Source organism: Bos grunniens, chromosome 9 (genome assembly GCF_055505025.1).
Source record: "Bos grunniens cultivar Pamir isolate PY7600 chromosome 9, Bosgru_T2T1.0, whole genome shotgun sequence".
In the NCBI taxonomy this organism is placed as follows: Eukaryota; Metazoa; Chordata; class Mammalia; order Artiodactyla; family Bovidae; genus Bos; species Bos grunniens.
Window position 1 is genome coordinate 69,978,916 of NC_141173.1, and position 15,992 is coordinate 69,994,907.

General features: G+C 41.0%; 1 protein-coding gene across 50 annotated transcripts in view; it reads right to left on the reverse strand.

Moving 5' to 3' along the window:
• Positions 1-15,992, reverse strand: part of EPB41L2 (erythrocyte membrane protein band 4.1 like 2) — a 210,971-nt gene that overhangs the window by 11,705 nt on the left and 183,274 nt on the right. For all 50 annotated transcript variants that reach the window (XM_086316523.1, XM_086316516.1, XM_086316521.1 and 47 more), the window contains 4 exons: positions 15,291-15,413; positions 13,372-13,470; positions 11,635-11,715; positions 6,936-7,041 (listed from right to left, as the gene is read on the reverse strand). In XM_086316523.1, the coding sequence (XP_086172649.1) occupies positions 6,937-7,041; positions 11,635-11,715; positions 13,372-13,470; positions 15,291-15,413 (408 nt within the window). In that variant the 3' untranslated portion in view covers position 6,936. The remainder of the gene's footprint in view (positions 1-6,935; positions 7,042-11,634; positions 11,716-13,371; positions 13,471-15,290; positions 15,414-15,992) is intronic.

Sequence of the window (15,992 nt, forward strand, 5' to 3'; positions counted from 1 at the left end):
CTGGAGAAAACATGCAGCATTTGTGACTAAGGGATTAATATTCTTAACAGTTCTGTAAGAGATCAAAGATGATAAACACTTGAATAGAAGGGAATGCCTATCCACTCCAGTATTCTTGCCTGGAGAATTCCATGGAAAGGGGAGCCTGGTGGGCTACAGTTCATGGGGTCACAAAGGGTTGGACAAAGGACACAAAATGGCAATTCAAAGAAATGCAAATTGTGTTCATGTGCACATATGTATACACATATATGTGCAAATACGTGTATTCCCTAGCAATGAAAAATAGTGATTTAAAAATACTCTATCCTCACAGTTTAAAAAAGGGAGGGCACAAATGCTCTTTCCTCACCAGGTTGGCAAAGACTTTTTAAATATCATACAATCTTTAGTGTTGGTGAGTGTGCGGGGAAACCGGGAGACTCTTAAGCTGCTAATGGGTGTCTAACTCTGCAGAACCTCTAAGGAAGACAGATGGGAAAGATGTCAAGAAGAAACTTGGTGTTTGGTGGCACACCAACTCTAATTTCTAAAAATTTGTCCTAGAGAAACAATGAAATTAATGGCCTCAAAATGTACATACAACTACAATATTTGTAGCTGTGCATTTACTCATGAAAACTGAGAAATTAGTCTAAATAGCCATTAATGAGGGTCAAGGAAGCTGTCCTGTGTCCATTCGATGGCTGTTGGAAATTAATAAGATAATGATGGGCAAAGTTACCTACAATGTACTGTGAAGACCCTGTACCATGGAGAAAAACGCCAGATAGATAGGATAGACAGAATCAACAGGATTGACCTAAATGCACAGAGACATGAAAACACACGAGCGAGTGCATCTGAGCGTGTTCACACACATATACACTGTGGAAAGGGACTGTGTCTCCAGGAGCGGAATGATCATGGGTCACTTACATTTTCTACCATCTTCCCCTTTCAAAAAATTATGATTGCCTCTCCTTTTTTATTACCAGAAAAAACACAGAGCTTCATTTGGAAAAACAACAGTCAATGATGATTCTGTCCTAGAGCAAACCCTGGGGAATCAAGACTCCCAGGTGCTAATGTATGCACAGTGGCAGAGGCACCCACTGCCCCTCTGTGGGGAAGTTCAAATATACTGCAAGTAACTCATTGGTAGCACCTGCCGGATTCACAAATGTTAAATGGAACATTCTACAGCGTTCCACAGTGAAAACTGGCAGTGCCTGAAACACACTAAATCCAAACTGACTTTTCATTTCTATGTAGAAGTCTCCATTTTAGGTTTAACTTGCATTGAAAACTAAGCTGTAATAAAACGCTAATTTGGGGGTGTAAGACTAGTACAACTAGGTAAACAGAATAAAATAAGAACGCAATAAATACAATGGAAACTGATATGCCTGAAACATCCCTGGCTCTTGAACTGAGAAGAGTCATCTGGAAGCTAATAGGCTGGTGCTTCTCTTTCAAGGACAGAGAGACACTCACATGTAGGTGAGTAGCTTGTGATCCGTTGGAGCTCTGTTCAGCCAGCACTGTCACTCTCTCCTGTCCAGGTAGTTAGACACTTGATGCTAATTTCCTGTTTGGATTTTCAAGTTCATTTTGAAACCGTGAACATCACCCTGACTCTGAAATGCTGGTTGGAACACAATATCATCTTGCTTAGAAACTGGTGTTCATGGATGCATGCCAGCCCAGAGAGCAACACCGCTAACTCAGAGTTATTTATTGTGGGTCGGTCGGGGCCTGGAACTCAGGGGCCATCGGACAGGCTCAAAGGAATGAGGCATGTGCCAGGTTTTTAGTGAGCACCGCACTAGCTTTGGTGGCTCTGTCAGACCGACACTCTCTGGCTTCTCAGATGAAGGCAGGCAAGGTGGATGGAAAAGCAAAAGGCCCAATTACTGAGCTTTCCCACTTCCTGAAATCACTCTGTGTAAATCCTGTTTCCTCAACCTGTTATCGGCTCCCTCTCCACTACGTGACTGAAGTAGCGCTGACAAAGCCCTCAGGCTGACTCTGGACCACCAATTCCAAAGGAACATGTATGTGCCTGGTTTCTTTGCCATATTTAATGCTTGGTTACGCTCTCCTTCTTGGAGTTAGCTTCTCTTGCAGCTTTTGTGGCACCCTTTCCTCCCTGTTCCTATCTTCTTGCCATCTGATTCCTCCTCCTAGAGCTCCTCTGGTCCCCAGGCCCCAACTCTCTGACCTGGTCCTGGGTAGCGACACTCAAACCAAAGGCTTCATCAGTGGACGACACATTCAGATGTGTCCACTTCCTGTTTTGAAGCCTGCAGTGGTCTGTCTCTCTCTGAAAGCTCTTGGCTACTTCCTGGACCTCTCCATGGAGATATTCCACATGCATCTCAAACTCAGCATTTCTGGGGTTGAAAATTCTAAATTGTTATTTGACTTTTTAAGAACAAAAGGATTCATGGCTGGCCTTCTGCATTACAAAAAGTTCTTACAATGTGTCTTATTAACAAATTCTACATCTGTAACTTCTATTGTCTCCCCCAGTTTACAGATGGCAGAACTGAGACACAGTGAAATAAAATAAGCTGTCCACATCACACAACTATGATTGGATTTGAGCCCTGCAAAGCTGCTGTTACACTTTCTCTTGACACTCAGACTATCTGGTAAATTTCCAATTAAGCATATCCTATGTGTGTACATGTAAATCGGAGCCTTATACATTCACATCCAAGCTTCCACTATAATTTCCATGACAGTTGGCCTCTCCTACAGTACCCGACAATGACAACAAGAACATACGCTTTTGCTTTAAGACAACTACATGGAGAGAACCGGCCATATTGCACATGACAAATGAAAAATAAAACTCATGTGTTCTATGACTAAAATTACAGGTACCACCAACCACGCATTTGCCCAAGACAGAAACCTGGGCATTATCTGGGATTCTCCCCAGCTCCTGCATCCTCCCAACTCACTAACTTCCATATCCTCATGCAGTCAACAAGTCACAAACTTTATCTCCTTACTGTTTCTCAAATACAAAGGAATACCCCATAGCTTTTCAGGATAAACTTCAGCCTCTTCTGATTGGCTACTACGACTATTTATGATCAGGCCTCTGCCTCTCTGCCCCGCTCATCTCCCATGACTCTCCTACAAGTGCCCTGCAAGGCAGCTGCACAGCATTTTGCACAATTCCTGGAGTGCTGGGTTCACAAAATCAGATCATGCTGGCTCGTGGATGGCCCCCTTCCACTCCTTTCTTCATTGGGCCAATTCTGATTCACCGTGACATTCAAGAGAAGCCATCTCTGATGCCCCATCCTGATTCTGAGATCTTGTCTCTGTTCCCACCAAATCCAGTGCAGAACCTATCAGAAAACTTGAGACTATTCTGCTGTGAGTGCAGACCTTGTTTGATTTGAAATCTCCATGGTAAAACAGCAGTTAACACTAACGAGCCTTCCAGCATATGTGAATAATGAACAACAACAGAGAGAACAAAATGAGTGAATAGATGAGAGACAGCTCCATCATTTCATCCTTTGGCTATCCACTGCTGTCAGCAAAAAGGAGGTGTCATTCACTTTTTCATCCTACATCAATGATTACTCAAGGAGTCTCAGAGGCTCATTTGAAGTCTGAGTTCACAGAGCTGATGGTGCCAGCTGAAGCAGGATTGGGAGCTCCCCCTCCTGGGGCTCATTCTTTCTGAGTCCACACAGATCACCCCACCAAGCCTGGGTTCTTCTCCCTCCTCATTAGGACCATTTTCGGACATCATTCTAGTGGAGACAAGGTCAGTAACACTGTGTATCTATCCGAAACCTCATAAGTACGCAGTTAGGATAAGATGGTAAGGGAGAGTAGTCCTTAAGAGGACATAAAAACAATGCAAAGATTTAGGGAAGTGCTCCTCTGAAGTATTTTCTTGTTCATGGAGCTGCATTTAGCTCCTCAGCCTCAAATGTCCGGCTAGGGGAGGCAGACTGGGAGTTCTGTCTGCATGTTGTTCTTTGACCATCTTTCCATCCTCCACAGCCCATTTTCAATGCTTGATCAAGAGGTCAGACTACTCCAAAGGAAGAGGTCAGGTTAAATCAGGAGGAGAGCTTTTCACACCTGAAAAGGGAGACGGGGCCAATACATCACAAACAATACTTTCTTCTTCTCTGATGTTGAAACACTGTCTTGGTCTTGCTCTTTGTCCCCACTGACCTGCTGCCTCTGTGGGATTCTGGCAGGGCAGCCAGAGGGTAGCTGAAGCAGTGGAAACACATTCTTCCCAGCCCCGACAGTCATCAGCAAAGGAAATTGTTCAGGAACAAGTGGTGTGGCCAGTTGGGAATGGAGGTGCTAAAATGACTTTGAGACACACTGAGGTAGCTCTCATTTGTCCTTCAGATTTCAACTCAAAGCTGAGCTTCCCAAGTAATTGCCTAATCTGGTAACAGTTCAAACCCTCTACTTTGTTCCCTCATATTATTTCCTTCAGAGCATCTGTGAGATATGCAATTACACTTTGTTTATTTGTTAATATTGATGCCTCCCCTCCTGGAGTGGACCCTTCCGAAGGAAGGGGACCATGACTCTTGTCTAACAATGGACAATCCGAACTCTCACTGCCTAAGCTACCCTAGCACCTTTTGGCACTTGTTAAATATCTTTTCAATGACTGAATGAATCTTCCTAAATTTGTCTAGCTTACCCACCTTACATGTGAATTTATACTTTAACCGCCTAAATCTGTTTAACGAGGATGCTTATAAAAGATGACCTCTGAGACAGGCATACTTCAAAGGCTGTGTGTGTGTGTGTGTGTGTGCAGTGTATTCACTGCACAAGTGAATACAAGGTACCAAGAATAATCCAGAACAGCCAAGATATTCTTGAAGAAAAAGAACTGGGGGGGTGTTATCCTACCAGATATAAATTCTAATTTTAAAGCTATATGGCACTGGAGTAGGGGTAGGCACAGACTGATGGAAATGAGTGTGCTCAGAAACACACCCACGCTTGTAAAAAACCTGCTCTCTGACCTGCAGACTACATGGGGGCAAGGGTCGGCTGTTCAGTAGAGGGCTGGACCATTGGCTACAAACAAATCAGTTTTCTAATCACACAGAAAAAATTTCAGATAGATTAAGGACTGATTCATGAAAGGCAACATTGAAATTTCTGAATTGAAAATATCTTTAACACCTCAGGGTATGCAAAAAGCATACGCCATAAAGGAAAGTGTGATGGCTCAATTACATTAATATATTAAATGCTACATTCAGTATATTAACATATTGACCTCTATTAATAATAAAAGATAAACCACAAACCTGAAGATTCTTGCAACACATAAAATTGATGGAAGATTAGTATTCAGAATCTATTCAGAAGCAGTAAAACCAAGAAAGTTATATGGCATTAAGTTACACGTCACTATATGTCGTAAGTTGTACATCGTTTCATATCTATCTACCACATTGGCAAAAATGAGTAAGTCAGAAGGGAGGCTGTGTTCTGGTAGGACCCCTCACTTCCCGCGATGGGAGAACATTTGGCCTTGCCACGATGAGGAAGACGTGGTCTGTGACACGCCCTTCCTGTGGGGACCTCTCTCTCAATTGATCAGTGTATGGATCACTTTAAAAACAAAAATTCAATCTCAGTTATATGTGCTGTATAATAAAACCTGTTTTTCAAAATCCTAATACATACACAATTAGGAACACTTACCCCTTTTTTAAGAATTCTTTAACACTGCTTTTAATGGCAATATGCATTTTTGTCATCACATGGAAGCAGCACAATGTATAACCACGCCCTACTGCTGGCCATTTAGATGGCTTCAAATTTCTTGCTAGCATATATAAAAATGTGATAGTCCTGAAGATAAGTATTTGTATACATCCCTGATTATTTAAGAAACTCCTCACAGTAGTTCAAGTGGTAAGCAGGTTTAATATAAGGTTTTGTCAAATTGCCCTCCAGGAGATATTACTAATTTATACACCAGCGTAAGTATAGTTTCCCTCCCACAACCTCCCTAACTCTCGCTAATATAAACTTTGCCACATTTAGAAGTGAATTTTTCATTTGTACTGATTTAGGAAATAATGAGACTAAACACTTTTTGCTTATGTTTCTACATGGTTTACTTGCTTAATCCTCTGCTCTTTTTTTTTTTACTTAAGTGAGTGAAGTGAAAGTCACTCAGTTGTGTCCAACTCTCTCTGACCCCATAGATTATACAATCCATGGAATTCTCCAGGCCAGAACACTGGAGTGGATAGCCGTTCCCTTCTCCAGGGGATCTTCCCAACCCAGGGATCCAACCCGGGTCTCCCACATTGCAGGCAGATTCGTTACCAGCTGAGCCACAAGGGAAGGCCTTTTCCCCTAAGTGTTGACATTTTTTGATGACACATAAATGACAATATGTTCCTTTCTCTGCCAAGCATACTGAACTGTATCACTTACCCTTTACTTTTGTTTTTGCTGGTTTGGCTCAAATTGTACATATTTCTATAGTCAAAGCAAGCCTTCACTTTATGGTTCCTTCTCTGATACACAATTATTCTTAATGTCCACATTTAAAAGACTTAACTCATCTTGCCCTTGGGCCCCTACAATAAAAGTCCCTCATCTAAACAATGGCAATAGTGTCTTTCTCAGAGGGTCACTGTGAACATTCAGATAACTTATACTAATGTGCTTTACAAAATAGGACAGAAACATATAAATGTTGACTATCAGCAGCTCTCGACACATGGCGGTTATCAACACCACATGATGCCCATTGATCCCCAGAGTTTATAATTAACTGAATGCAGGTCACCTGAGCAGGTGAACTTGGGGACGATTAAGACTGAAGGAGTGGACAGACTGTAGGAGACAGGCACCGTGATGCAAACAGGCCTTCGGCATTACTCAGCAGGGACACAGCACAGGCGACAGGCTCTTACCTTACTCTTCCCCCTCCTCCAACTCGGTTTCTTTGTGCACCACCACCCTCGTGACCGACATGTCGGGGTGCTGCTCCCTGGCTTCCCTGATGGCCTGGGCCAGCGCCTGCAGGGTCAGGAGAGAGCGTGGTGAGCAGAGAAAGAGGTTCTTTTTCGGGGTAGCAATGCACGAGCATACCCATCACCTGCGTTCCAGCCTCCAGCAAAAAGCGATGCTTTCACTGCTTTATCTGAGGAAGCAAGAAGATCTGCAATGGCCTCCTTGTTCATTTTAGAGAGTCCATCTCATTTCCCCAGATTTCCCATTTCTCCCATCCATTTCCAGATAACAATTCATGGAGGAGAAACACTCAGGCCCTGAATTCCACCCAGCCTGGCATTGACAGCATGAGACATGGAGAAAACAGATCTTCTCTGACCTCAGAATTTTCATCCATTACCTGACACTGACGCTGAGATTGTAAAGATCACGTTAAGGCCTGCTGTATGGACTGAAGGAATGAGGTAAAGCCTCCGGCATGCTGTCTGCCCTCCACACTCTAGTGATACTTGTAGTTATCTAGTTGCCTTACCCACCCACCCACCCACCCACCCCCAACACGCCCCCCAGCACAGGACCAGGCTCAGCTCATCTTTTCCCTCTTAGGCTCTCAGTAATTGCTTGAGGAACGTTGTGGGAAAAATATCTATCAACTTCCAGGACACAGAACGATTAACACTGCAAGCAACAATGACAACAATCAGTTAAAAGCTAAAGAGAGAGACTAATCTTTAGATAAGAAAATATGGCTCCCTCTTTTACATGCAAACAGCGAAGGTGCAAAGATTAATCGGCTCTCTCAGGGCCATCCTCCTGGGGGGCTGCAGGGCCGGAGAAGGACCTGAGCTGCCATTCCATTGGTTCATGGGCTCTTTCCTAGACCTGGCTATGAGAACGCAGACAAGGTTTCTCTGTGCTTGATCAGAAAGTAAACTGTATATATACATTATATACAAAGTGGAAAGATCCTATTTTTCAGAGGGAAAGGTGTTTAAAGAGGTCTTAGGGAGAAAGTAAAAGAAAACCCACACAGAACAGTACTCTTCTAGCACAGAACTGGAAAACAAAAAAAGAAGTCCTACTAGGAGAGAGAGAGTTGTATCTCATCAGGAAAACAGGCCTTTGAAAAAAGCAGCAGAATTTTCTTGTGACTCTGTCACCTGCCTTCAAGGACAACTGCATTTCTTGTTTGCAACACTGTTTCTGTCAGCTGGAAGGTTACAGAACAAAACCCTGAGCCTCTGTCCACAAAGAAAGATAAAGCTAACAAAAGATTGTTTTTCACTCTGCAAATTTTTACTCAGCTTGGAAGGCACTTGAAGGTGCTTCAGTTCATACTGGGGAACAAATTCTGGCAACTCACCTGTGTTGGGACAAGAGAGAACTAAGGGGATCAGGCTTCCATTTGAGCCGCAGCACAGCTGCTTGTCACATGGGGAGAGCAGGCAGCTGGGAGGGTGAGAGTGAAGTGGGGACCTGGTCTCAGAGCAGGACAGAAAGTGCTGCCGTGTGCCGACTGCCATGTGAATGGGGAAGGATACCCAGTACAGCAGGGGGCCTCTAAGTCTGTGTGCCTGTGCAGAGGGAAGGGAGAGACTCAACAATGAACACCTGATCTACTCCCGGCTGGTGTGGAATCCCATCTGAGAAAGGCCAACTCTGATGGGGGCCAACGTGGCTACAACCAACTTCTCAGACACTTTGAATTTATGTTCATTACAAAGGTCTGTCTGGGCTTCCCTGGTGGCTCAGATGATAAAGAATCTGTCTGCAATGCAGGAAACCCAAGTTTGATCCCTGGTTCGGGAAGATCCCCTGGAGAAGGAAATGGCAACCCACTCCAGTATTCTTGCCAGGAGAATTCCATGGACAGAGAAGCCTGGAGGGCCTCAGTCCATGGGATTGCAAAGAATCGGATGCAACTGAGCAACCAACACTTTCACTTTCTTTCACAAAGATCTGCCTACATTAAACCAGTGCACTTGTTAAAGAGGAAATATACATGATACCCAAGAGAAAGTGGAATACACGAAACACACTTTAATTAGCCTAAAAGAATGGAAAATGGAAAACTGCTATTATCATCTTCAAATGCATTTGAAATCAGTCTTCCTTTAGTTCCTTTCCTTCCATAACATCAGTACATATAATAAAGTACTGTAAAATGTTAGTGTATTATAGCAACAATCAAGACTGAGAAAGCTATCACATCACATTGCCAATTTGAGAAGTTATTTTATTAGAAAGGAAACTCTGCCATCTTGTTTCTCTCTCCCTGGTTCAGAGCTGAGAGCCATCAGGTGTAGAACTTGCAAAGCGAGTTTCTATAGAAGCATGCCTCTTTCATTTGCCAACACAAAAAAAGATTCCTTTTTTTCCTATCTTGCTCAGATGAAGGATTTCCTTCCACTATTAAAATTCTTCTAATGTGGGCAAGGAACTGAAAAAGGTGCCAATGACATGAAAGTCACTGCATGATCAACCTCAGTTTTTGCCAGGGAAGTGATTTTCCTCCTTTACTTTTAAATAGCTTCTCAGTCTCATTCACAGGCTTTAAGGGGAAAGCAAATACACCATGAGCTTTGGATAACAAGCACAGCAGAAGCCACAATTACATTTACTCAAAAAAGTTTAAAACTTTTAACTTTTTCATCAAAAGTTATGAAAAGGCTAAATTTCTCTTCATTTGGATATCTGACCTCATTTTCAGGGTTTTTTTTTTTTTTTTAAACTGGAGTATATAGCTGGTTTACAATGTTGTGTTAGTTTCAGATGTACAGAAAGTGATATATATATCCATTCTTTTTCAGATTCTTATTAGTGTTAGTTTCAGATGTACAGAAAGTGATATATATATCCATTCTTTTTCAGATTCTTATTTTTCAGATTGCTTATTACAAGACACAATATAGTTCCCTGTGCTATACAGCAGATCCTTGTTGTTTATCTGTTTATATAAAGTAATGTGTGTGTGTTAATCCCGACCTAATTTATCCTTCCCCCTCCCTCCTCTGTTTTAAAATGGGCTAAAACCGAACATCATACACACAAGGTGTGTGTCCTCAGAGCAACATCTAAAGCTGTGATGCATCATCAGGACTCTTTTTTAACGGAAGAGTTAGGAATGTGTGTTATTTTGGAACTGACATTTCATGCTGTGTTTTTAATATCTGCTGTTCAGAAGCAGTATCATCTAGATTTTAGTTTTCAAGTTAAAACAGGACAAAGAAACACACATAAAATAAAACCTGAGAGTAATCTATCACGAGAAAAAGTGGCATTTTAAAGCCTGAAAGGCCTAGTTCAGTGGAGAGAGAGCACAGAAGAAACAAAAGCTGAGAGAAGGCACGGATTCCCACCTTCCATCATGCCAAAGAATGTAGGCTCCTGCCCAGCACACATTCAGCAAAGGCTGAGTAGGAGTCCCAGGGGGAAACAGACTAAGCACAGGGTTTATTCAAACTTAAGGTCAGAGCAATTCAACACTATCCTAGTGAAGAGAAGCAGAATTAGTCCTCTATATAGGAAACCAGAGGCTTGGTCTCCACACAGGTAATTCAATTCCCAGTAATGAAGAGACATATACGGTCATATACGAGGAATCCCCACTACTAAGTCAAAATAAGAGTCAGGGCCTCTAAGAACTCTCATGGAATTTTAAAAAATACATTAGGAAATATGTAAGTAAAATTATGTATACAGTAGTTTTTAAAAAAAGAATAATTTTCTTTCTAGGCATAGAAGAAAACCTACTCCTCTTTTGCCACATACAGTGAGCCCTTCTTAAACGAGACATTTTGTTCTCTAAAATGCTCTTTCCCAAGTCCAATAGTGTTCAAAGCTGGGTTAACTATCATTTGTTCCTACTTCTCAACTGAGATGGCCAATTGAACATTTCCTTTTCCTCAAATTATTGTAAAAGGAAAAAAGCTTGGTCTCCTCTAAAGTTGAGATAAAAATCACTCAGAATATAATAAGACAAAAAATTCTCAAAACCACTTGGCACTGCAGTCTAAAATTAAAACAACTCTCCAAGTCACAGTGGTTCCATTGACTGCCTGCTTTTTAAAAGCATGCATTCTGCTCAACAATAGAACGGAAGCACTATGATTCTTTTAAAAAGTCTTTTCTGAGTACATGTAAATTTTTACTTTGTAAGAGACCTTATACTACCTTCTCCTACCCCTCAATAATGGTAATGACTAGAGGAAAACACCTAGAGGTAAACAGCCCAACTTTTCTAATGCTATTTAAAGTGTTTGATAAGTTCCTAAAGACAGGCATAAGTCAAACTTAGCAGCTTTCCTTATTTTTTGAAGCCAAGGTCATGAAAATGCCATTTATTTTCTTATAACTGGTGACTTACCGTTAAATCAGGCGCACATGAATGCCTGAAGGTTGCCAAAATTTTTTAATATTTAGACGCAAAGGTGTGTGTAAAGCTAGTGGGAAATGAAAAAGCAACCCATGTTTTATGCAATTCAGTGTTAGGAAGGCTGAAAGGACAGGCTGTGTCTAGGCTGTGAGGTGTCCTTATGCCAAGCTTAGGAGGTGGATTCATCCAGGAGGTACTGGGAGAAGGGATGTGACACAGGAATGTGACATAACAGAAACTCAGAAAATAAGCATGGTCAAAGAAGCAGATACTGTGATCTTTACCTGGTCATGATCAATATCTGCATCTCCTGTGATCACGATGCGTTTCTCAATTCTTGTTTCAGATATTCCACCTTTTACAGTCTAGAGGTCATAAAGGAAAAGGGAGGGGGTTAGCAATCACTAAAACATGTTTACACAAAATGGAGCACACCTAGACCTTCTGATAATCATTAGGCAATTGACACTGAGTGGGGAACACTGATGCTCCAGAAATGTCTTTATTTATACGCTCAATGTAGAATTCTATCATCCAATTTGAAAGCAACCTTAAAAACTCTCTCAGCATAATTCAGGTGAGATCAGGATGCAATAGATGTCATTTAATCCAAACAGTTCCACTGGAACATTTCAGTACAGTTTCCTGAGTTTCTTCATTTCCCATTGGCCATTATTTTGAAAAGAAGCAAGCAGGGAAGAAATAGTTGTTTGCTTTATGTAGACTTTACAGGGACTCCTAATCATTTAGACATCTGGTTTAGTTAGGTTTGGAAAATTGCTTGATGTTATAGCTCTGATTGTTCTACTGGATTCATACAAATCCATAGCAATTTTGTTCATTTAGTTTAGTGCAATAACAGAAAGAGAACTTGGATTTGCTTTAAGATATGTAAGATGGGTGAGGGTGATAGAAAGACTTCCATCCAATGTTTGATTTGATTCCGCATGTGGTTGTGACATGAACACAGAACGTGGCTGAACAAAGGCTGGAGGGGACCCGGGAGCAGGAGCTTCTGGGTAAACTGCCGAACAGAGTCACTGGCTTGGAGCAAGGTGACAGAGCCTCAGGCATGATAGAGGCTGAGAGATCATATGCTCCGACACTCTAAACCATCAGTAAATAGCACAGTCCTGAGAAAGCACAGACCCAACCTCTACAACACTGATAAATTTACACAGTCACGGGTGAGTACACCTAAGTATAAGACACAGGGCTGACCACAGAGATCATTAGGTTTTAACAGCTAGATACACTTTAAAATGAACACCAATACCATCATGCATTTGGGGGACTTTTTTAATTTACAAAGTTTTTTTTGTTGTTGAAATATTGAGTGAGGAGGGCAAAAGGGATACATTTGGGACCTTCAGTCTCTAGTAGAAGCAGCAGGCATTACTGGAAAATAATGCTTGGTTAGAAATGTGGTGACCACAGCATACACTGGAATCACTTGGAGGGCTTCCTAAACACTCCTGGGGTTTAGAAGATCTGGACCGGGGCCACAGTATTCACACTGCTAGCAAGCCCCTGGATGAGACCGTTGCTGCCAGTGCAGAGACCACATTTTAAGAATCACTGGTCATCACACGTTAAACGCTTAAGAGAATGATCTGGAAAAAATGCCCCAAATCCACATACTAGAACCTTAAATCAACGGGGGAAACTTACATTATTTGAATAAGTTGGTGAAAATTTCCAATGGCGGTCTCCACTCATTTGCTTCAGTCAGGAGAGCTAACTGGTACTTACCAAACCTATGCTTATATTTTATTAAGTTTCTTCTGCTCTTATAGCTCTCTCAGGTATAGCTATTTTGAACATATTTTTACCCCATGTACTTTACAAATTTGCAATTTGGTTTAAATACAAATGTCAGTGGAGCCCAATTTCTTGCATACTTTAAATCTATGCATGTTTATTCCAGAGCACTGTGTGTAAAAATTTGAAGAGTGAATAGGAACAAAGAAACAATTCAGAAAAGATTTTGTTGGCAATGTACATTCTCTGGATTGCTTTACCTTGGTGATGTGTGTGGTTGTTGTTGTCGACACGGACTCAGATGTGATGGTCTGTGCGGTCAGTAACGTGCCTGAGTCACCACCAGCCCCGCCATCAATCTTTGGAGATTTAGGGGGAAAATACAAAGTAATGCTTAACTTCCGTTCTGTTTTCAGAGAAGACCCCTCCCCGTCAAACACTCATCTTTTAAGATTTATGCAGTTGGCAGAAAATGCTAGCTGCCAATCCCCTGCATGTTTGTAATGGTGATTTACTGATCATAGATTGGCTAGCATTTAAAGAGTAAAGGGAAGGATTAAATGCACATGCATGAGCAGAGAGAAAAAAGAATGGAAGTAGAAGATGGGACTGAGAACGACAGGGGAGTCATGAGAAAATCTGACTGAGGGCCATTTGCAGAATCTAGAAGAAGAAACCAGAGAACCAAGCAGAGAAGTTTCCACAGTGACCAGAAGTACTGGCTTTGTTGTTTTTAAGCACAGGTGGGTAAAAATAAATGTTTTCTCATATTACTAAGCAACAGAGCCTGCCTAGCATAGACTAAGCTTAAGTGATTTGGTTAATTGCTTATCTTTAGATTTCTTTTTTAAATGACACTGTTCCTGTAATAGTTTGTGCATATACACAGCTACAATGCATATGGCACACATGCACACCTGCGCATGCACTCTATGTGTGTGTGTGCATATATCGCTCATACATAAATCTTATATATATATGTATATAGATACATATACATAGATACACAGATACAGATACATATATGGACATATACATATGTCTATATATGGTTTAACTTCTTTGCTTTGATACTAGAAAATTCTAGAGTTTACTAGGGGAAATAATGAAGCACATTAATGGCCTACAAGTTTATGCTAAGACCACCAAACATATTTGTCTCCAGTTTCCTGAAACTGACACAGGAAATAACTGGAAGGTTCAGAGTCTTTCTTACTATAAGTTAGGAGGAAATCTTTCGAGGTTAGGTCATGTTCCTGTATTTCTTTACAAGGGCACTTACCACAATAGAAACACATGAATACAGGCTCTCCCACCACACCCATTCGTAAGAAACCTAGTTGTGCTTATAGGGGAATCTATGCACATTTACAGAGAGCATATCTTAAAAAAAAATTTTTAAAGACTGTTTCACACATAAATGCATTACAGCTTGGAAAAAAATATTTTGAGAGGACAATAATCTGCAATCCTCTAGGATGGTACCTTCTAGAACACTAAATTTCTCAGTTGAGAAAAGAGTTGTCTGGGTTTCTAAATGGTTCCACTTTCAAATGATGACTATTTCCCCCTTTTCGTTACTCTTAAGGTTAAATATCTTAATTCTTACTTCAAATCGTTACAGAATCAATGTGTGAATACCAAAAATCAAACACACAAATGTGATATTTAGACGCACAGTATCATATTTATGTAAGAATGGCGACATATGTTTTCAGAAAATAATCAACTGTGAGGAGAAGCACAGATGTGTACGTGAATACGCAAACAAAAGTGAGTTGATTGGCTCTGTCTTCATGAAGTCAGGGGTGGGAGGGTGGCAGGGATAAAAGCCTAATTCTATGAATCCACAAATTACATCAGATCCAATCAACTTTGTAAGATGATGTATTCCCCAAGTATACATAAACATTCCTGGATATATCAAGCCAGAAATGGTTTATAAGAATAATAAGAGCAACACTGGTACAGCCTGTCCTAAAAAAATCACATATACTCTTACCCCATAATTACTGGGTCAGCAATTCAATTGCAGCATGGTATGTGGCTAAAGTACAGTTACAAAATGAAAATATAAAAAGCTATGTCAAAGTCAGAAATGTAAACTAGGAGCAGACAGAATGAAAACAGAAACAAAGTAAAAAAGAACTCAAACTGTCCAAGTCTAGAGCTTTTGTACCTGTGGAGACTCATATGTGATGGTTTTGGTCTCCGTTTGGACAATAGGGACTTCCTTGGTGGAGATTTCTGTCCTTTGTGAGGCATCAGAAATTGTTACCATCTCTGTTTTTACCACTGGTGGCTGAAGTGAAAAGGAAGGGAAACATAAATTCTAGAGGTAATAAAATAAATGTGCTTAATGGAGCCTTCAAAAATAACTGAAATATATCCAAACACACACTCATACACAAATGAAAAGAGCAAAAGGAAATAATAAGAATGACACAAAAGAAAAACACTTTCCTTCAAAATCATATATATGTGTATAGATATATATATGAAGAATAAGCTAGCATAATGGCTCCTGAAATTGTGGTAGGTTTCCAATTACGACGGTCCCAAATTACTTACGTGTCAAGCCTGGCGTACAGTGATATAGAAACTTTAGCTTTAAGCAAGTAGTGATCAAATTGAAAAGAAAACAAAACAGAATTAATGATGAGAAGTGACCTGCCTCTGTTTTTATTACAGTTTAAAGAACCACATGGTCTGTGTGAAGGCTCATGGTCTTTAATTGGCACACCCGGTCGGTAGACTAAGCAGCACTCTGTCCCCAAAAAGCCCTTGCTGCCCTGCTGATACAGAGATTTCACTTTCAGAAAGAATATCTTCAAGCAGCATTGTTTTCAGTTATACTCATCTAAATCTTACAGTGTTTCTT